Source organism: Staurois parvus, unplaced genomic scaffold (genome assembly GCF_062004578.1).
Source record: "Staurois parvus isolate SC_StPar_1 unplaced genomic scaffold, SC_StPar_1.0 ptg000196l, whole genome shotgun sequence".
NCBI classification, from domain to species: Eukaryota; Metazoa; Chordata; class Amphibia; order Anura; family Ranidae; genus Staurois; species Staurois parvus.
In genome coordinates this window covers 658,774-681,232 of record NW_028317992.1, presented here as the reverse complement: position 1 = coordinate 681,232, position 22,459 = coordinate 658,774, and the positions used below count along the sequence as shown (strand labels likewise).

The 22,459-nt window shown below is 42.9% G+C and overlaps 1 protein-coding gene across 1 annotated transcript in view; it reads right to left on the bottom strand.

Moving 5' to 3' along the window:
* Positions 1 to 260: 260 nt before the first annotated feature.
* The window catches only part of WNT11 (Wnt family member 11), a 182,442-nt gene continuing 160,243 nt past the window's right edge, over positions 261 to 22,459 (bottom strand). The window contains exon 6 of the mRNA XM_089677985.1: positions 261 to 1,293. Within this exon, the coding sequence (XP_089534111.1) occupies positions 1,119 to 1,293 (175 nt within the window). The 3' untranslated portion in view covers positions 261 to 1,118. The remainder of the gene's footprint in view (positions 1,294 to 22,459) is intronic.

The following is a 22,459-nucleotide window of genomic DNA, read 5'->3' as shown; positions in this document are numbered from 1 at the left end:
CGTCCATCTATCTATCTATCTATCTATCTATCTATCTATCTATCTATCTATCTATCTATCTATCTATCTATCTGTCTGTCTGTCTGTCTGTCTGTCTGTCTGTCTGTCTGTCTGTCTGTCTATCTATCTATCTATCTATCTGTCTATCTATCTATCTTTTCTTGGATTTTACTGATTGGGTTTAGATCTGCTTTTAGTTGCCTATCTAGCAGCAAATTTAAAAAAAAAAAAAACAGCACAGAAAACTAATATCAAAAATATACTGTAAAAACATTTTATATTTACCTTTTTTTAAAGTATACATTTCATACAAACTTTAAGCTGTTTACTTACATTTATAATTTTATATATATATATATATAAAAAAGTAGAATAAAGAAAAAAAAGCCAACGCTATATTTATAAATAACTCTTTGTACGTTCTGAATACACAAGAAAATTTGTACATCCACCGACAGTGGCACAACACTGTTGTCTGGGCAATGAGCTGAGATGCTTGGAACTGCATTTTTTTTTTTGCGCTAAACGTTGCGGAATTCTGAAGAATGTAAACAAAGTTGATGATAAGAGTCTGGGGTTCATTGCACTTGTGATATTCCTAATGAAGTCCACTGGAACATACAATCAACAGGTTTCATTTTTTCCAGTCCATATGTTTTTACAGATTATTTTGTTAATTCCCGGATTATTAAAATTTGTGTAACAGCAATGGTTTGCCACAATAATAATAAAAAAAAATAAAAATAAACAGAAAAAAAATTCAATGGATTTAATTATATTTACAATCCAGCAAAATGATGTCTGTCGGTCGGCTTTGTCGGTCTTGTTTTGATAGATGTTGACCAAAGTCCTTATTTTTTTTAAATTTTATTTTTACTCCAAAAACATTCAGGTCGGTCAAAGAAAAATAGATGTGTAATATTCTTTTTTTCCCTTAATCCGTAGTAAATCTCATTTGGCACACTTGTTTTAAGAGGCCCATGTCCATGCAAAAAAAGAAATAAAAAAAAAAACAAAAAAGGTTCACAAGAAAGTTTTTGTTGCCGCAGTTAGTGCTTTGGTTTTTGTTTTCCTTTTTTTGTTTTTTTTTGTTGCCCCGTCTTAATCCAAAAAGCTTCTCATTTGCAAACATATCGTTCCACAGTCCTCTCGCATTTTTTGCAGGTTACATAGCAACACCAATGGTATTTACAATGGCACCTCTCCACCACTTTGTCCATGTACGGGTTGTAGCCCCTTCCGCAGCACATTAAGTCACAACTGTCGCTTCCATTGGATGTTTTATTACATTGTCTGCAAGAAAACAAAGAGCGTTAATCATGTCACCTTCAACATACAGCATTGTTTGGCAGAAAGCAGACTAGTTAATGTCAAACAAGACTTGGCAGCAGATGCATCAACTTATTGTGGAATAAAGCATCCCCGTCAGGGGTAACAGAATGCTTTGTGTTGGTGCACCAAGGCTGTGGATGAGCTGGTAACATGTCCTTGGATGCCGTCTCTTAGTGGAATGTACACACAAAATCAAATGCCTCAAGGTTTTCTACAAACTAACCACACCAGATATATTAGACATGTTCTTGTGTTGTTTTGTTTTTAATATAGTTTAAATCATTTTGTCAGAGGTTCCTTTTATAGGCCTTAGGATATGTTGTGGCTGGGTGTTATTGTTTAATGGCATATTTATGCTTTTCAATCTTGATCAGGCTTGTATTGAAATGATGTCATATGTCTGCGATGAATAAAGTCATAAATAAGTAATTGAAGACCTTCTTATTAGCAAAATTGGCATGTAGATAGTGTTCCTTCACACCATAACCCAACCTAACCTTTTTCATTTTGAACAATTGTCTGTCTATATACGTATATCTATATATCCATTGTGATATAGGGGTTGCTTAGCTCAGTGGTGGTGAGTGTTTTAAGTGAGTCATGCCATTCTGAACTGCGGTTAAGGACTTGGCCCTCTTATGAAATTAAATTAAAGTTTCACAAATATGATTTCCCACACAGGGGAATTTCAACATCGAAAACGGAAAATTCCGAGCCACTTGGCTCCCTCTTCAGTAGCACCATTGTCAATGGTCCCTATATCACCCAGATCTCCTGGCTCACTCAACCTTAAGTTACAATACCCTCAGTCCACGACACAATAAGGTTTACCCACTGCTGCCTGCATCCACTTTAATTCCAGATGTCAGCCTGGTCAGTGCAAACATACACTTGATGCTCCCTGCAGCACAGGCCCACTCCTTGCCCTCAATAGGGGTTTTCTGGACATCTTGAACTCTCTTAGGACTGTCTGCTGAACCAGCTGAGATTCAAACCGAACTATAGACAATTGCTCAGCAGGAGGGATTCCCCTGTTGGCATGGTTTGTGTTGATGGGGGAATCATGCAAATTTTTGCACTGTTTATGGCCAGCCTTACTCCTCTGTGGATTCCCTCAGTCCCCTCGACTTGGCTAGTTGTCCTGGCTTTTCCAGTCTCCAGACTCTCTCTAATGCAGGCCATACATGGGTCGAATTCTGAACAATTTTTCATCCGAAAATTGAAAATGTTGTTCGCTCGGTAATCCGGTGGTGCCATCAATGATTTTGAATATCGGCCGACCAAGTTATAAAGTTCACCCCATATAACAGCCAAAACTTCTGTTCTTTCCAGGTCTCGGCTCATACGCATATTCTTTTTGGAAAAAGGATCAAACGATTTGATCATCGAGTCAAAAATTGGTTGTTTTTCACTGATTTTTCAACATGCCCGATCACCGAAAAGGGGAGGAACCACAAAAAAGTGCCAATGACCCACTAACAGAGCGAAAATCAGCCGATTTTTCTTAGGTCCGATTTTTGGATGAAAAATCAGTCGAATTTCAACCCATGTATGGCCGACATTAGTTTCCTTGACTCATGTAGCCATCTCAACTCTCTCAGTCCAATTCACAAGGAATCTCTTCCTGCCATGAGACAGACATGCTCTACTCAAGATATTGAACTCCAGGTGGAACACACGTCCATCTTAGCTGAGCACATGGCTCTTTCCTGACAGGGCCTTTGAGCTGTACTCAGGCCTTGCTTATAATGAGTATGCATGTCTGGACACTCACAGAACCTGCAGGTCTCCAATAAGACCTGGGCACAGGGGTGGAGACTTTTTTCCACCCAGGGGTGGACTGACAACTCATGGGGCCCCCGGGCAATAGGGGATCATGGGGCCCCTGTGTCCTTGCCCAAACTCAAAAAAGCCTATGAAAAAGGTACCAGGGGCATCTCATGGGGCCCCCTACTGACCCCGGCCCTCGGGCAGTGCCCGAGTTTCCAAATGGACAGTCCGCCCCTGTTTCCACCCAAATCTCTTCAAAGTCTCCAAGCTCCAGAACCTCATAATAAAGCTTACCTGTAGTGCACTATTTAGGAGATATTCATTCTTTTTGAGAGCTGGCACATATGCTTTGAAGGCACGGCATACCTATGCCATTCCTTCAGAGCACTGTGCTGTAGCCTAGGACAGCTGTACGAATGCGCTGGAGTGATGTCATCGTGGCTTGGCCAGTCAGGCGGCCGGAGCTTGCGAATCCGGAAGGAAGACCAGATGAAGATGAAAGCCTTTGCAGAGGTGACAGCGTGCCGCTAGAGGGCTTCATTTTAAGGTAAGTCCTTCATAATGTGCTAGTATGCGATCTATACTACCACATTCTGACATTTTGAGCTATGGTTTACTACTGCTTTAAAGTCCTGTACACCAAGAATATATCTTTTTATCTTATTATGAAGCTTCACTCATTCAGGTGTGAATGGGCCTTAAAGGCTAAGTTCACCTTGTTTTTTTGTTTTTTATTTATAAAATCCATCTCCCCTATGCACCAATATATCATTAATGTACCTCAGTTGCAAAAATATGCAAGCTCTCTTTGATCTGGAGAGCAAGGCCTTACCTTAGCCTAAATTTCTGTGAAAGTTTTTTGAGTTTTTTTTTGTGGTCTACAGAAAAAAAAAAAAGAAAAGAAAGCTTTTTCAATTCCTGGAATTTAGACAGAGTAGCTAGTAGGACCCCAGAAGCAGATTACCTACTGTCAGGAAAGAACTCACCGCTGGTGGTGCTGAGGCTCACCTGCTGTGTGGGCTGCAGTATCAGTTCTCACCAGCGGGTGCTTTTCAGCAGCCAGGATCTCACCTCCTGCAGTCAAGCCATCACCTGAGGCTGATTGCAGGAGGTGTATTTAAGCAGTAACCAGGCGTGCAATCAGTGCTTTGGTGTTTGTTTCCCATTAGCCCTTGTTGTCCTGTACCTGTATCCTGTCATCTACCTGCTTGATTCTCCTGTTCGATTCTGACCATGATTGAACTCTGCCTGCACCGACCCTGCTCTCCTTTTTGACTATCTGTTTGCCTACCCCTCTGTACCAGATCTGCCCGATTGTTCCTGACCCGGCCTGCCTGACCACTCTACCTCTCCAGTCCTGACTACACCTGTGTTTCTGAACATATAGATATTATATTATGTTGAAGGTTTGGTTTTTGTTTGCACTATGCTTTTTTGTATACTTGTGTAGCTCTTAATAAATTATATTATTACATCACTCCTGAAGCCTGCTATTCCCTGTGTCAGTCCACACATCTCTGGTCATATCCGGATCCTTGATACCTACTGATCTCATTAGCACACACATCCTGCATTAACCTCATTAGTACACACCCTTCATCCTTCAACTATTTTTTACAGCATCCCTGGGATCTCTCCCCACGTGCATTTGCCTGACTACCCCAGTGTCTCTTCAGACGGCCTCAGGTGGCATGCAGCCCACAGGATACCCCTGATGTAATGCAAGGGCCTGCTTGATTGGATATAGATGATTAGATATATTCTATCTCCTTACCATCAGGGTCCCCCAAGGTTCTGTCTTTGGACCTCTCCTATTCTTGATCTACACCTCCTCCTTGGGTCAGCTGATGGTTTTCAATACCATTTCTATGCTGATGACACACAAAGCTATCTCTCTACCCCTCAGCTCACCCCTTAAATTCTCGTCACGTATCACTGATTTACTAACAGACATATCAAACTGGATGCCACGCCACTTCCTAAAACTCAATCTATCCAAAACTAAGCCCATAATATTTCCTCCCCCACGTGCCTCTTCCCCTGATTTCTTGGTCAAGATCAATGGCACAGATATCAACCCGTTCCCGCTTTGCAGGGTGCTAGGGGTAACCCTGGATTCTGAACTCTACTACTTTCAGGCCCACATCCAATCCCTGTCTACATCATGCCACCTCAACCTCTGCAATATCTCCAGAATACGCCCTTTTTAACCAATGACACCACAAAGCTTCTAATTCAATCTCTGGTTATCTCTCGCCTTGACTTCTGCAACTCCCTCCTTTCCTTTACACAGGCTATCCCCTCTTCAGTCTATCATGAATGCTGCTGCCAGCCTCATCCACCTTACCAACTTTTCATAGTCTAGTACCGCTCTCTGCCAATCCCTCCACTGGCTTCCACTCACCCAACAAATAAAATTCAAAGTACTAATAACAACTTACAAAACCATCCACAACTCTGCCCCCAGCTACATCACCAACCTGGTCTCAAAATATCAACCAAACTGCTCTCTTTGGTCCTCCCAAGACCTTCCCGTGTCACCTCCTCCCATGCTCGGCTCCAGGACTTCTCCCGAGTTTCTCCCATCCTATAGAACTCCCTACCCCAATCTGTCCGACTATCTCCAGATCTATCAGACGATCCCTGAAAACCCTTCTCTTTAGGGAAGCTTATCCTGCTTTTAACTAATGCACTGTGTTTTTACTTTCTCCATCAGCTCATCCCCACAACTATTACCCTTTGTATCACTTGACCCTCCCTCTTAGGCCTCTTGCACACGGTACTGATGTTTGAGTATCTGCTTTTGTTAAATGTAATTTCAGGCGTTTTTTTTGCGTGTATTCGCGAGTATTTATGCGCTCAATCTATTCTTAGGGAAAATTCATTTGTATGCGCATTTGCATGCAGTTGCGCGCAGGTGGAGTAAATTACTGACCAAAAATGCAGATTTTCCTATTTTTTTCTTACAAAGGAATGCGCAGCGCTTACTCACATGCCTCTGTGTAAAAGCACATTGTAAATAATGGGCTACATTTTCCTCAGTAATTCAGAAAGAAACCCGCTGTACTGAGCTTTTTCAAGTTGCAGTATGCAAAAGGCCTTAGATTGTAAGCTGAAAAGCTCAAAACAGGGCCCTCTGATTCCTCTTGTACAATATTGTACTATTATTATTATAATACAGGATTTATATAGGTAGGTTAATTGGGTCCTGTCTAAATTGTCCATAGTATGTGTATGTATGAATGTGAGTTAGGGACCTTAGATTGTACACCCCTTGAGGGTTAGGGATTGATGTAAATGTACAATATATATATATATATATATATATATATATGTAAAGCACTGTGTAAATTGATGGCGCTATATAAGTACCTAAAATAAATAAAATAAATAAATATAGCGGCAACAGTTTGCTCAGCGCTTTACAATATAAAGGAGACCATACAGCAATGATACAGTTCAATACAAGAGGGATAGGAGGGCCCTGATCCTGGGGGCTTACAATCTAAGAAGGAAGGGCTGGTGGTACAAAAAGGTAATAACTGTAAGGGATGAACTAATAGGAGGAAGAGTAGATTCTGTGATGACATCACATGCCTGACAAAGGGGTCCTGCGTGACTCTGGAACATTGCACCTTCTTTCGTGATGTGATGTTTCTGCAATAAAAACCTTTTTGGACCATATTGGAGGTCCATGGTGTGCTGGCGAATATGTACGTTTGCCTATAATGTCCACATTAGACACGTGCGATTCATTTTGTTTCTAATCGAAATTCTGACAAATTTTTTGTAAATTCAGATGTTTCCAAATTCTGAAGCACAATAGTAACGAATGTAAACGAAACCTCCAACGAAATTAAATTTGTCCAAAATAACCAAATCCGATTCAAACTTTTAAATAAATTTATAATGTAAACTTATTGCAATTTTTAGATGTGAAAAATTTGGCAGTCGCATTTGAATCAGAACAAACTTGAATTTCGAATGTCTGTACCCCTGTTCAGAAGATTTCAACCTCACTTTCTGTCCCTGTGACAATTGTATTTTGAAAAATTTGGGTTGCCATGGAAACAAGGATTGGTGGTAAAGCTTCAATGGAGAAACCTTTTTCCCATGAAAACTCCTACAGTGAATTTCCCTTCCTATGGGTAGATTTCCTCTCACTTTCTATTGACTCCTTCTGTTTGTAAGTATGAGTCGTATGTAAATCAGATGTATGTAACTCAGGGACTGCCTGTAATGGGGCACAATTCCTTCCAATAATACCAATGATGGGGCACTATTCCTCCCACTGATACCAATGATGGGGCAATATTCCTCCCACGAATACCAATAACAGGGCACTATTCCTCCCACAAATACCAATGATGGGGCACTATTCCTCCCACTGACACCAATGATGGGGCACTATTCCTCCCACTGACACCAATGATCGGGGCACTATTCCATCCACTGATACCAATGATGGGGCACTATTCTTCCCACTGACACCAATGATGGGGCACTATTCCTCCCACGAATACCAATAACGGGGCACTATTACTCCCACAAATACCAATGATGGGGCACTATTCCTCCCACAAATACCAATGATGGGGCACTATTCCTTCCATTGATACCAATGATGGGGCACTATTCCTCCCACTGATACCAATGATGGGGCACTATTCCTTCCACTGATACCAATGATGGGGTGCTATTCCTCCCACAAATACCAATGATGGCGCACTATTCTTCCCACTGATACCAATGATGGGACACTATTCCTCGCATGAATGCCAATGATGGGGCACTATTCCTCCCACAAATACCAATGATGGGGCACTATTCCTTCCACTGATACCAATGATGGGGCACTATTTCTCCCATGAATACCAATAACGGGGCACTATTCCTCCCACAAATACCAATGATGGCGCACTATTCCTCCCACTGATACCAATGATGGTGCACTATTCTTCCCACTGATACCAATGATGGGACACTATTCCTCGCATGAATACCAATAATGGGGCACTATTTCTCCCAGGAATACCAATAATGGGGCACTATTCCTCCCACAAATACCAATGATGGGGCACTATTCCTCCCACAAATACCAGTGATGGGGCACTATTCCTCCCACTGATACCAATGATGGGGCAATATTCCTCCCACAAATACCAATAATGGGGCACTATTCCTCCCACAAATACCAATAACGGGGCACTATTTCTCCCAGGAATACCAATAACGGGGTACAATTCCTCCCCTCAAATATCAAGGATGGGGCACTATTCCTCCCACTGATACCAACGATGGGGCACTATTCCTCCCACTGATACCAATGATGGGGCACTATTCCTCCCACAAATACCAATAACGAGGCACTATTCCTCCCACTGATACCAATGATGGGGACTATTCCTCCCACCGATACCAATAATGGGGCACTATTCCTCCCACTGATACCAATGATTGGGGACTATTCCTCCCCCTTATATCAATGATGGGGTATTATTCCTCCCACAAATACCAATGATGGGGCACTATTCCTCCCATTGATATCAATAATGGGGCACTATTCCTCCCCATAAATAAATAAATAAGTAAAAACCTTTACGCAATCACTAACAATGAACACAGCAAACAATAATGTACTCTGTAACGGAACCGACCCCAGACTACAGTTGGGTACTTCCGTTAGACTCCTGCTTCCCTGTCCGAACAGCGACAACAGACACCACAGCAGACCATACAAGACTAGACGACACCAGTCTTGAAGTAAACCAGGAAGTAGACTAGTTTATTTTAACACAGATACAAGATATATACATTGAAGGGAACAACCCCACCCCTGCATAATGACACAGGGTGGGGCAATCTACATTTAGTAACAAGAGACACACCAGCAGACAGTTCCATCAGGAGGGAGGGCTGCTTGAGACACCCACCCACCAAACCAATACACCTAAACACATACATCCCATAATAGTTTGCTCCCAAGCAAGACACACAATAGAACAATGGGATGCAACCACATAACACCAAACAATCCACAACACCCCACCTATCTCCTAAACATGTCTACACAATATTAGAACAGATCACCCAGTACCCCTAACAGGCACAGGGTGACTTACACATAATAGGGATATGGAGAGCTGAGACAGGGGTCTCCCCACCTCTCCAAAGTGAGCTGTGTTCCATGGGCCCCCCACCCAGAGTGACTCCCATCACATACTCTATGTAAAAGACTAAATAAATGAGTAGGAATATGTTAAGTCCCCATATGATCACACCACATATATACAAATTGCAATACCACGTCCGGGACAGCGCTACACATATCTCAATGCTAAGGTCCTCATATAAAAGTTAGGTAAACACTGAAATGCTGGATTTCTCTGGATCCACTGTAAATAAAACCTCATAGATAAACGTCCTTATCAACTCCGTGTAAACTGATCCCATCCCATCCATGTGCATGAAGCTGTAACTAATGAAATCACCACTTGTGAGATACCGTCACCATCAGCCTCTCACCTGATGAATATGACCTACTGAATTTCAGTCTAGTTGCACCTTTAACCCTATTAACCCTGGGTTGCGGGGATTATCTTCATCTTGGGATGCTCAATACCTCTGGTGCAGGTTAAACATTGAAATATATATAGGAAAAAAATACTAACATAGTGTGTACCAGTAAATTCAATTTATTATAAAAATGTATATAAAAAACACACACTCACAAAGAAAATGCACTTTCCTGGTGCACCCCAAATAAGAGCAATAGTCAAAACAGATCCTCCATATGAATGCAGCACCTGGTGGGGACTCTGTGCAAGAAGTCAGTATCCTCCCTCCCGTGCTCTCATCCCCAGGTTACCTCCTGACTCCTAACCCCGTGGGCTCCGTCAGCAATTCTAAATGTCACTCTCTCCACACCCTTACGCGTTACGCCAACGTGGCTTCATCAGAGGGACCCTCCAGGTGCTGCACATGTGATCACATACTCAGCTTCATAATAAACTCAGAGAGCTGGGGGAGGAGAAACCGCAGCACACTGGTCTTCTAAGTGATTGGCTATGAGGGGGGGGGGGGCTGTCAGGACAAGTCTGATCATTGCAGGAGAGCAAGCTGAGTTCCCAGCACATCTAGAGAACTGACCACGCTCTGCTTACATGCTCAATGTGGTCGGTTTTTGATAGAAAAGCAGAGGGACTGACGGGAAACACCAGGGATTCCACACAAAGGAAGCAATACAAAGAGAACAGAATATTTGGTCATACAAGTACATGGTAGAGCAGGCACATATCAGGAGTATGAAATGATGGGTTTACATGTTCATTAACTTTTAATGATAGGTCCACTTTTAAGGGTCAATTCATCCAAAAGTGGAGCCTGGTGGGTTGAGTCAGCCCCTGGCTTCTTATATGTTGTTTTATACTCAGTGAGAACTCCATGTTATAATCTACGGCTCTGTTCTTGTCCACCAGGGAGTTCCAATGTTCCTCGTAACCATTTTTGTGTTCCAGGTACTCCAGTTACATTCTACACTATATAAAATAAAATCCAATAGGGATGGTGGAGACTCCTGATAATGGCCACAGCCAGTGTGCAGAGCCGGGAACTCAGCCAGAGATCTCACCAATAGAGTCTTAGAAGAAATGATCAGGTACTTGAAAACTTGAACTCCAATTTCTTTGCTTTGTGTTTTTCTTGGATGGTATCTAGCTTGTGTAACATCATCAGTTTCGGTAAAGCTTTTTCTATGATCCTTCATTGACGGCATTTGGGGTTGAATCCAATATGTCATTAGGAGTTTTCTGGCAACCAATAAACAGGAGTGTTCGAATTTCACCAATTGGGTTTCGATTGCTGCTGGTTGATGGATTATGTGAAGAAGGGTCGTGACTATGATTGGAATTCTTTTTCTCTTGGTGTATTGGATCATGAAGCCAGGAGGTAAAAATTCAAGGACAGTGCCACAAGAAGTGGTCAATAGCTGCATGTTTGCATGGCACTTGAGGTATTTTTTTTATGTAAATATGGCGATCTGGTCTAGCTCCAACAAACACTGAAATATCAATTTTGGATGCACTGATCTAGGGTCGGTGCTAAACTATTTTGCGCCATAGGCAAGACCATCTACTTGCACCCCCAACCCCTCCTAGCACCCATCCTATTTCCCTTCAAATCTTCCACCCTAGCACAAATCCTCTTCTCCAAATCCCCCCTCCTAGCATAAATCCCCCAATTCCACCTCCTAGCACAACCCCCTCCAAATTACCCTTCCCAGCACAAATCCTTACTCCCTACTCCAATCCCTTATCCTAGCACAAATCCCCCCTCCTAGCACATCCACTTCCAATCCCCTATTTCCCTTCAAATCTTCCACCCTAGCACAAATCCTCTCCCCCAAATCCCCCCTCCTAGCATAAATCCCCCAATCCCACCTCCTAGCACAACCCCCTCCAAATTACCTTTCCCAGCACAAATCCTTACTCCCCACTCCAATCCCTTATCCTAGCACAAATCCTCTCCCCCAAATCCCCCCTCCTTGCATAAATCCCCCAATCCCACCTCCTAGTACAACCCCCTCCAAATTACCCTTCCCAGCACAAATCCTTACTCCCCACCCCAATCCCTTATCCTAGCACAAATCCCCCCTCCTAGCACATCCACTTCCAATCCCCTATTTCCCTTCAAATCATCCACCCTAGCACAAATCCTCTCCCCCAAATCCCCCCTCCTAGCATAAATCCCCCAATCCCACCTCCTAGCACAACCCCCTCCAAATTATCCTTCCCAGCACAAATCCTTACTCCCCACCCCAATCCCTTATCCTAGCACAAATACTCTCCCCCAAATCCCCCCTCCTTGCATAAATCCCCCAATTCCACCTCCTAGTACAACCCCCTCCAAATTACCCTTCCCAGCACAAATCCTTACTCCCCACCCCAATCCCTTATCCTAGCACAAATCCCCCCCTCCTAGCACATCCGCTCCCAATCCCCCTCCTAACACAAGTCCCCCTCCATCCCCCTCTCCTAGCACAAATCCCCCCCCCCAAATCCCCCCCCTCTTAGCATCCCCCAATTCACCCTCCTAGCATAAATCCCCCCAATCCTCCCTTCCAACAGAAGCCTCCTCCCAATCCCCTCTCCTAGCACAAATTCCCCCAATCCCCCCCATCTAACATAAATCCCCCCTCCAAAACTCTCTCCTAACACAAAGGCCCCCCCCATCCTCTTTCCCAAAACAAATCACCCCGATTCCCTCTCCTAGCACAAATTCCCCCCCCCAAATCCCCCCTCTTAGCACCCCACAATCCACCCTCTTAGCATAAATCCCCCCCATCCTCCCTTCCAACAGAAGCCTCCTCCCAATCCCCTCTCCTAGCACAAATTCCCCCAATCCCCCCTATTAACACAAATCCCCCCTCCAATACTCTCCCCTATCACAAAGCCCCCCCTCCCCACTCCCATCCTCTTTCCCAAAACAAATCTCCCCATTCCCCTTTCCTAGCACACATTTCCCCTCCCCAGCCCCCTCCTAGCATAAATCCCCCCAATCCCCCCTCCCAGCATCACTCTTCTTCCTTTAATTCCTCCATGTAAGGCAAATTTCCACAAATCTCTCCTCTAGCTAAACCTCCTCCAAATTACCCTTCCTAGCATAAAATCCACCTTATCCAAATCCGCCCAAAGCCCATCCCGGCACCCCCCTAGATCTGGCCATGGCGTAGAGTAGGGAAACCAGCAGCCGTGGTTACACCCCTAGGCAGGAGTGCCCCCTGGGCGGCTGCCTAGTTTGCCCAGTGGTAGCACCGGCCCTGACCTGATCCCATAAGGGATTAGAGTAGACATGTGCAGAATGAAAAAAACGATTTAGTTTCAGAACAATTTGTTAAGTTACTATTTTTGTTTATTTGCATTGGTAATGAAATTCAGTTTGTTTATTCGTTTTTGACTGGATTCAAATTTTTCGTATGAAGTCGAAGTATCTAAATTTGAATCAAATTTGAATAGAAAATATCGATTGAACTGCTTCTTTTCTATTTAAGATTCAAAATTCGAATTTTGGCAGATGCTTCTATTCTATTCTATTATTTTTTTTTCTATTCTATTATTTTATGTTCTATTCTATTTTTTTCTATTCTAACCTTTTATTTTCAATTCTATTTTAATATAATATTTTCTTTTCTATTTTACTCTATTCTATTATGTTCTGTTTTACTCTTGTCTATTCTATTCTGTTTTATTCTGTTCTATTCTTTTCTATTCTGTTTTATTCTATTCTTTTCTAAATTCAAATTTTGGATGACAGCTATATTCTTTCTATTCTATTTTTTTTCTATTCTATTCTATTATTTTATATTCAATTCAATTATATTCTACTTTATTCTATTCTATTCTATTCTTTTATTTTCTATTCTATTATTTTCTCTTTTATTATTTTCTATTCTGTTCTATTCTATTCTTTTCAAAATTCGAATTATATAGACGACTATATTCTAATACTAATATATATAGTCTTTGAAGGACATCAGCAATATGTTTATATTATTCATTTGTTTTTTAATTTGATTTGATTTCACTTTTGAATTTGAATCTAATTCAATTTGAATTTCGGATGAAATTTTGTTTCGCTATTTCCGATTCGTTTAAAAAATAAGTTCACCTTTCATAACCTGTTACATGTTACACCCATATTCAGGGTGTAACATGTAATATGCTATGGTCAGACTGGCCCCGCTCCCCCTGCTTCAACAGCTAGCTGGGGATCCTCTCCCCCCTCGCTATCTGTCAGATTTAAAAAATAAAAATATTTCCGTGCAGGGCTCCGCCCACCTGGCCGCATTCACTTAGGCTGGCCATACATTATACAATTTTCTTCAGAATTTTGCTTTAGATTTACCAAAAACCATATAATATAAGGTCAAACCTAAACAGCACTTTCAGTTTTATCCAAATAGGCAGGTCCTTGGACTACATAGTTGAAGGTAAATCTAAAGAAAGTCGGACAGAAAATGGTAAGAAAATTGTATAGTGTATGGCCAGCCTTAATCTGTGAATGAGAAACTACAAGTCCCGATAGCCTTAGGCTGGCCATACATTAGACAATTTTCTTGAGATTTTTGGTTTAGATTTACCAAAAACCATATAATAGGAGGTCAAACCTAAACAACACTTTCAATTGTATCCAATTAGGCGGGCTCTTGCACTACATAATGGAAGGTAAATCTAAAGGAAATTGGGCAGAAAATGGACAGAAAATTGTACAGTGTATGGCCAGCCTTAGTGGTTGTTGGCTTGTAGTTCTCAATAACTACCACAGCACTGTGGAGTGCTATGGTAGTCCATTGAATCTTCCTATCCAAATATCTGCTTCACCGTACATCCCGTACAGGCAAGTAGATACAGTATACTGACAGATCTGCAGGGGACTTGCACGCTAGATCGCTGGTGCAATGCTTTACAGGCTCCTGCAACAAAAAATAATAAATGCACATTTTTTTTACCTGCAAAAAAAATATGCATTTTTTATTTTTTGTATAAAGGTGAACTTATCCTTTAAATTCATTACTATTGTCCTAGATTGTAAGCTCCAAGGATCAGGGCCCTCCTATCCCTCTTGTATTGAACTGTATTGTTACTGTATTGTCTCCCATTATATTGTACAGCGTTGAGCAAACTGTTGGCGCCATATAAATCCTGTATAATAATAATACTAATAAGGGCAGCACAGTGGCTAAGTGGTTAGCACTTCCACCTGGCAGCACTAGGGTCTTTGGTTCGAATCCCAGCCACGGCACCACCTGTCTGGAGTTTGCATGTTCTCCCTGTGCCTGCGTGGGTTTCCCCTGGGCTTTCCGGTCTCCTCCCACACTCCAAAGACATACTGGGAGGTTAATTGGCTCCTGTCTAAATTGTCCCTAGTATGTGTATGTATGAATGTGAGTTAGGGACCTTAGATTGTACACCCCTTGAGGGTTAGGGACTGATGTGAATGTACAATATATATATAAAGTGCTGTGTAAATTGACAGCGCTATATAAGTACCTGAAATAAATAATTGTAATTTGAAAATCCAGATACCTTTGAATCTCCAAATAACATAAATTTCATCCGAATTTTGATTCGGAGGGAAACTAACTTCACATGTCAAGATCGGAGATGATCAGAAACGTTCTGCGCCGGAGCCGGTTGCTATAGATTGCTACCCTCTGCACCTCATCAATGCTCTTTGAGCTGCCAGGCTGAATAAACCTGATTGTACTATCGGCCTGGAAGTGGCAGCCTGACAAGCTCACTTTGTATATTTTATGGAAATATTAATCATATTGTGCAATATAGCTCAGGGCCCTCCTGGGTAATGTACACAGGTCATAAAAATATATTCCTGTCAAATCAAAGCCTACGCAGGATGTGATGGAGACCAGCGTTCAGTGGATACACAGCCCTCGTCGTAGCAGGGTGTGGGCACTCACATGCCACAGGCAGACACTATTCAGCTGCGCTGTGCATTGTAGGAGGATATTCGAGAAGCTGAGGCTTACAGACATCAGTGTTATACAGTACAACCTGAATGAATCGAATAATACATAAGGGGGATATGATCTCCATGTATAATACATAAGGGGGGATATGATCACCATGTATAATGCATAAGGGGGATATGATCTCCATGTATAATACATAAGGGGGATATGATCTCCATGTATAATACATAAGGGGGGATATGATCACCATGTATAATACATAAGGGGGATATGATCTCCATGTATAATACATAAGGGGGGGATATGATCTCCATGTATAATACATAAGGGGGGATATGATCTCCATGTATAATACATAAGGGGGGATATGATCTCCATGTATAATACATAAGGGGGGATATGATCACCATGTATAATACATAAGGGGGGGATATGATCTCCATGTATAATACATAAGGGGGGATATGATCTCCATGTATAATACATAAGGGGGGATATGATCTCCATGTATTATACATAAGGGGGGATATGATCACCATGTATAATACATAAGGGGGGATATGATCTCCATGTATAATACATAAGGGGGGATATGATCTCCATGTATAATACATAAGGGGGGATATGATCTCCATGTATAATACATAAGGGGGGATATGATCTCCATGTGTAATACATAAGGGGGATATGATCTCCATGTATAATACATAAGGGGGGATATGATCTCCATGTATAATACATAAGGGGGGATATGATCTCCATGTATAATACATAAGGGGGGGATATGATCACCATGTATAATACATAAGGGGGGATATGATCTCCATGTATAATACATAAGGGGGGATATGATCTCCATGTATAATACATAAGGGGGGATATGATCACCATGTATAATACATAAGGGGGGATATGATCTCCATGTATAGATACATCAGTGGTTCATATAGTGAACTCGGTGTAGAGCTATTCACCCTGAGGTCATCACAGAGGACAAGGGGGCACTCTTTACATCTGGAGGAAAAGAAGTGTAATCTCCAAACACGGAAAGGTTTCTTCACAGTGAGAGCTGTGAAAATGTGGAATAGACTCCCTCAAGAGTTGGTTCTGGCCAGCTCAGTGGATTGCTTTATAAAAGTCCTGGATTCCTTCTTAGATACACAGAATATAACTGGATACTAACATTTATAGGTAAAGTTGCTCCAGGTAATATCCGATTTCCTCTCAGGGGATCAGGAAGGATTTTTTTCCCCTGCAGGAGCAAATTGGATCATGCTTTGCTGGGTTTGTTTTGCCTTCAACTGTGGGTATAGGATTATAACTTTTTTTTTTTTCTATGGTTGAACTGGAAGGACTTTTGTCTTTTTTCAGCCAGACTATGTAACTATGTAACTGCTATTGTGAATGAGCGCTCAGACCTGGCCTCGTCATTTCTTCACAGTGTTCTGTGAATGAATTTACCACAAGTCCCGAAAGCCTTAGCGGCTGTGGGCTTGTAGTTCTCAATGAACTACCACAGTGATGTGGAGGGCCGTGGTAGTTCATTGAATCTTCCCATGCAGGATGTACAGGCAAGCAGATATACTGACAGGGCTGCAGGAGACCTGCATGGCATCGGTGATCTACTTGAGTTTGTGGAATTCAGCCTGATCTCCTCCAATGATCAGACTTGCCCTGACATGCCTCCCCTGCACAGTCAATTATTAGGAAGACCAGTGTGCTACTGTTTCTCCAACCCCAACGATCTGAGCTCCTTATGCAGCTGAGAACAGAGGATATGTGATCGCTTAAAAAAAGGGATGAAAATGAGTTTAGAATGTTTTTATATCTATACACAAATGTTTTGCCTGCATTTTTATTTTAAACTGAATGGGGTTGTTTTACAAGGTGAGTGTACACATATACTTTAACCGCTAGCCTACAAGGCACTTATACCCCCTTCCTGCCCGGACGAATTTCCAGCTTTCATCGCTCTTACACTTTGAATGACAACTGTGCGGTCATGCAACACTGTACTCATATGACATTTTTATCATTTTTTTGTGACAGATAGAGCTTTATTTTGGTGGTATTTAATCACCTCTGGGTTTTTTATTTTTTCTTAAACAAACCAAAAACCACGGATAATTTTGAAATTTTTTTTTTTCGTTTTTGTTATTTTTCTCCTTCACTGATGTGCGCTAATGAGGCTGTAGTAATGTGCACTGATAGGCTGCACTGATGGACACTGATAGGTGGCACTGATGGGCACTGAAGAGGAGGCACTTGTAGATGGCACTGATGGGCATTGACAGGCATGACTGATGGGCACTGAAAGGCAGCACTCATATATGGCACTGATAGGCGGCACTGATAGGTGGCACTGACTGGTACTGATAGGCGGCACTGACTGGCACTGATAGGCGGCACTGACTGGCACTGTTAGGTGGCACTGACTGGCACTGTTAGGCGGCACTGATAGGCAGCACTGGCGAGCACTGATAGGCGGCACTGATGCACACTAATAGGCGGTACTAACTGGCACTGATAGGCGGCACTGACTGGCACTGATAGGTGGCCCTGATTGGCAGCACTGAGAGGTGGCACTGACTAGCATTGATAGGTGGCACTGACTGGCACTGCTGGGTGACACTGAAAGGCAGCTCAGATGGGCACTGATATGTGGCATTGATGTGCACTGGTAGGCACTATGTGGCATTGATGGTCACTGGCAGGTGGCACTGCTGGGGCTACACAGATCATCTGGTTACACTGATCATCAGAGCTCTGATGATCAGTGTACATGTCCCTTCCGAGGAATGCTGATTACCGGCTCTCCTCTCCTCTGTCAGTGTGACAGCTCGTGGTGAGAGAAATGCTGATAACCGGCATTTCCCTATTTACATGTGATCAGCTGTGATTGGACACAGCTGATCACATGACCGAGCCAACATCTTCGGCTCTTTCCGTTGATTGGTGATCCGCTCGCTGTGTCCGAGGAACACAGCGCACCACCGATCGCCGTGTTGCTCGCTCCCGGAGCTGCGCATGCGCGGTTGGAATGGGACAACATCATATGACGTCCTCCCAGAACGAGAGAACCGCCTTGCACCCATCATTGTACTATATGGCGGGTGGGAGGCGGTTAAATAATGTCTTACAGCGTATGTACTCTCCAGCGCCTCAAGATATGCACAGCCAAAAGGGAAGCCAAGGGTACCAGGACAGCGACAACCAAAAGGAAATGTTCCAGGGGTGCATCCCTCCTCAGACGGGGAAATCAGCCACTGGATAGAGAGAAAAACAGGTGGCGCACACACCTAGTGCATTATCCAAGGTTTATTGTAGGAATTAAATCATAAAAACATACTCACAGACGAAGCATGTATCTAAAAAGCATAGAAAAATGACAATGGCCACAACGGCAGGCAAGGTGTTCTCACTGTCAGTGCGGTCAAATGGCTGACGCGTTTCGGGGACGAATCCCCTTCCTCAGAGCTGATGACCAACCTGTATGGAGGTCAAGTAGTAAATAACCAGGGCTAGATGCCTTGGGAGCAAATAAATAGAAAACATTTTTTTAAAATAAAATAAATAAAAATAATAATGTATATGAAAATAATCATAGTAGTAACACTTTTTTATCATCATTGCCAGTGTTACTACTGTCATGGAAATTTTGTATTGTTGGTCGAACTTTAAATGTGTCATATATGAGTGTTATTCATATGTCTCTCGTGTGGCTTAATTAAAGCTCTGAAGGCTGCAATTGGGCCATGCGCATGTACAATGTATGTATTACAGTACTCGGCTTGGTAATGGATGAGATGGCAGATCTGCGCTTATAGACCGGCGTGTATACCACCACGGCATTCCATGCGAATGCTGCTGTCAGTAGACCGTGGGCCTGTATCCACATATCAGCAGCATGGTACCACGTGGGCTTCATAACGCAATGCGCAAGCGGTGTGAACTCCACGTGTAGGCTTATGCATATCTTACAACCCATTACTAACTTGAAACTGTATCTGGGATGGATGTGTTTTAATAAAGATCGTATCGGGCCCATCCAGGTACAGACTGATATTTTTAGGGAGTGCTTGTGCAGAGAATTTACATACCAATAGAAGCTAGTAGGACAGGAAATATGACCTCAGATGGCTCATAGGGGGGAAGGGGAGGAAGTCTGCTGACCTCAGAAGGTTCATGGGGGAGGACCAGTGATAGATAATAGCAAAGGCTATGCTCCAATTGGAATGTACATCCTCTGTATAAGCAATCCCCATTGTATTGTTCGGTGGGAGGGATTGACTTTATTCATGTGGGGGGCATGTGTGTATTCTTAATAAAACAGAGAGCTGAGCCTAAAATCAGCCCTTATGTGGATTGCAACCAGCCTTAGAGTGTCGTGTGATCATTCCAGGGTAACGGAGCTCCATCACCCACAAATTCAACAGAACCAAAGTATTTGGATGGGCAGGAATCGTGTAGTTTGGCTGCAGTCGTGGTAAGCGAGATTCACACAGCTTTATGGGGGATTTCTGCGCATCCAACTGCGAGTACTCACGGTAAGGAGAAATTCGGTAAAGCGAATTTCCAAGACAGTTTGGCGAGCCTGGTGGATACTAACGCGTATTCTTGCGTAGCTAACCTAGAACGAGGGGGGAATGGCCATCATGAACTAGCAAAAAGTATGCCGGCACATTTCAGGTCTCTCTGCCATTAAGAGGATCGCTTTTTGCGTGTTCGTGTGGCTGATTTCGCTCTCTGTTAGCTAACAAGAAATACCGCTTAACAAGGACCTCGTTTTTTGTCCTAAACTCTTGATTTTGTGGGTGAAAGACGAGGGTTTGTCTCTGCGGAGAGCAGCAGAGGGGTGGGTTTTGGTTGGCTGGATTTGGTCAAGTTTAAAAATCTTCCAACCAAAAATTAAACGGGTATATGTTTTAGTGGGTAAAAGTTGTTGCATAGTGTTAGGTAAGTATTTGTGGGCTGTAGGTACTGTGGTGATTGCTCTACCCCCCTCCACGTGAGGTAATTATTACAGTGCTGAAAGGCTTAGGTTAATTGTTAACTGTTGTAAGATCTCTGTGTGTATGTGATCTGTACAATGTTTTGTGGTATTACTGCTCCCAGCAAGCATGCAGCAGGGGGTCCTTTCTGTTACATGTGCATGTTAGTGTGATATGTTGGTGTTTTATGTCCGTTCTGTGATTGTGCCCAAATTGTGTTGTATGTGTGCTTCATATTGTTGTGTAATTGTCCAGTGTATGTTCTGTCCAAACGTCTGTTTTATGTAAGAGGCAATTTTGAGGCTAGAGGCTGCCGTGTGCTTCCCTGTGGGGGGCCATTCTAGCGTTACCATGTGCTTCCCTGTGGGGGGTCATTCTAGTATCTGCCATGTGCTCCTCTGTGGGGGGTCATTTTCTTGACTAAACCACATGGACTCCTTTTGTTTGGTGGCCATTTCGTTGGCTACCAAATGTGCAGTAATCTCTATGCAATGTGCATGAAGTTTCCTATATGCATTTGACCCATATTGTGTTTTTAATCCAAATTTTTTACAGTTTCATTTGTTTGCTTTTAGCTTTAAATTTGCGTATTGCCAGCCAATTTAAAGTGTATTAAGCGAATTTTCCCTTCACGTGTTCCACATTTAATGAGCGCGGTGTAGTCTGGGTTTTTGCACATAGATTTCTTGTATAGTGATTATGTTTTTCTTGTGTTTTTCCTGTTAAAAGTAGTTCCTTATTGTAAAGCGGGTTTGTTTTAAGCTGCTGTGTCGCGTGTTTCACGTCCAGCAGACTTTTTGTGTAAACGGTTCTAGGTGGTTGCAGTAAAGATTGCGTGTATAATGTGGATCGTTTAGCGGTGCTGATAGGAGTGATTTTTGAGTCAGCAACAAGGTTACTTTTGGCGCAGTTTTTCGGTTTACCTCTGTGTAATTGTTTTACTGTGAAACGTCCCGTGTTTTTCATAAGGATCCACTTTGTCCTTTTTAACAGTTTTTCAGGTTGAAAAGAGTTTTTTTTTCTGTGTGTATTAGGAAAGTTTTTTTCTTTACACAAATTTCCTAAAGGTCAGTTAGCAGGTTTCTGCCCAACCAGTGACCCCTAAGTAACATCCAAGAACCCCTCTTTTTGTTTTGACTTGTGTTAGCTACTGTGTGCAGGGAGAGAAAAGCCACTTTCATCATTGTGCGGTGTGGCCTGCCAAACACAGTGGGTGATGAGAGCCACATAAATTACGCTGTGTGAGTGGGCGGTCCAGGGAAATCCTGGTTACCACAAACACTTCGGGTGGTCAGGATCACACAAATTGCGCTGTGGGAGTGGGAGGTGTGCTCTCAGTCTGACCGCCACTTGATGCGCTTCGGGTGATCGATAAGAATCACATAAATTACGCTGTGCTGGGAAAGTGGTGGAATCAGGCCTCTCGGTAGGATCCCACCGAGTGCTCCAGGGGGTAAACAGGTACCCGGACGCGGGATATATACCAGTGACTAGTCACGATGGGCAGTAGTCAGTCCATGAAGAGAGAGGGGGAACCAGCCCTCTTCAGGGTAAGGACAGCTGCACAACTGATGAAGGTGAGTTTGGGGGGGAAGTCTACAGAACCCCTCAAAAGGTGGAATAAATGGTCGAAGGGTACCAGATGGGAAATTCCCCGGGAAGGTACATTTGACGCATGGAGGTGGGAAAAATTCATCTCTGAATTTGGACCACGGATGCAGGCGTCAGAACTAGAGATCGCACAGCTATGGCTTCACAGGTCAATCCGATTAGGGAAGCAAGGCATACATAAACTGGTGTCTGTCCGGAAGAACCAGGTGATGTATACCTGGCCTCCAGAGGGAATAAAACAGGAGGATCCGGTGTCAGAGGTGGAGGA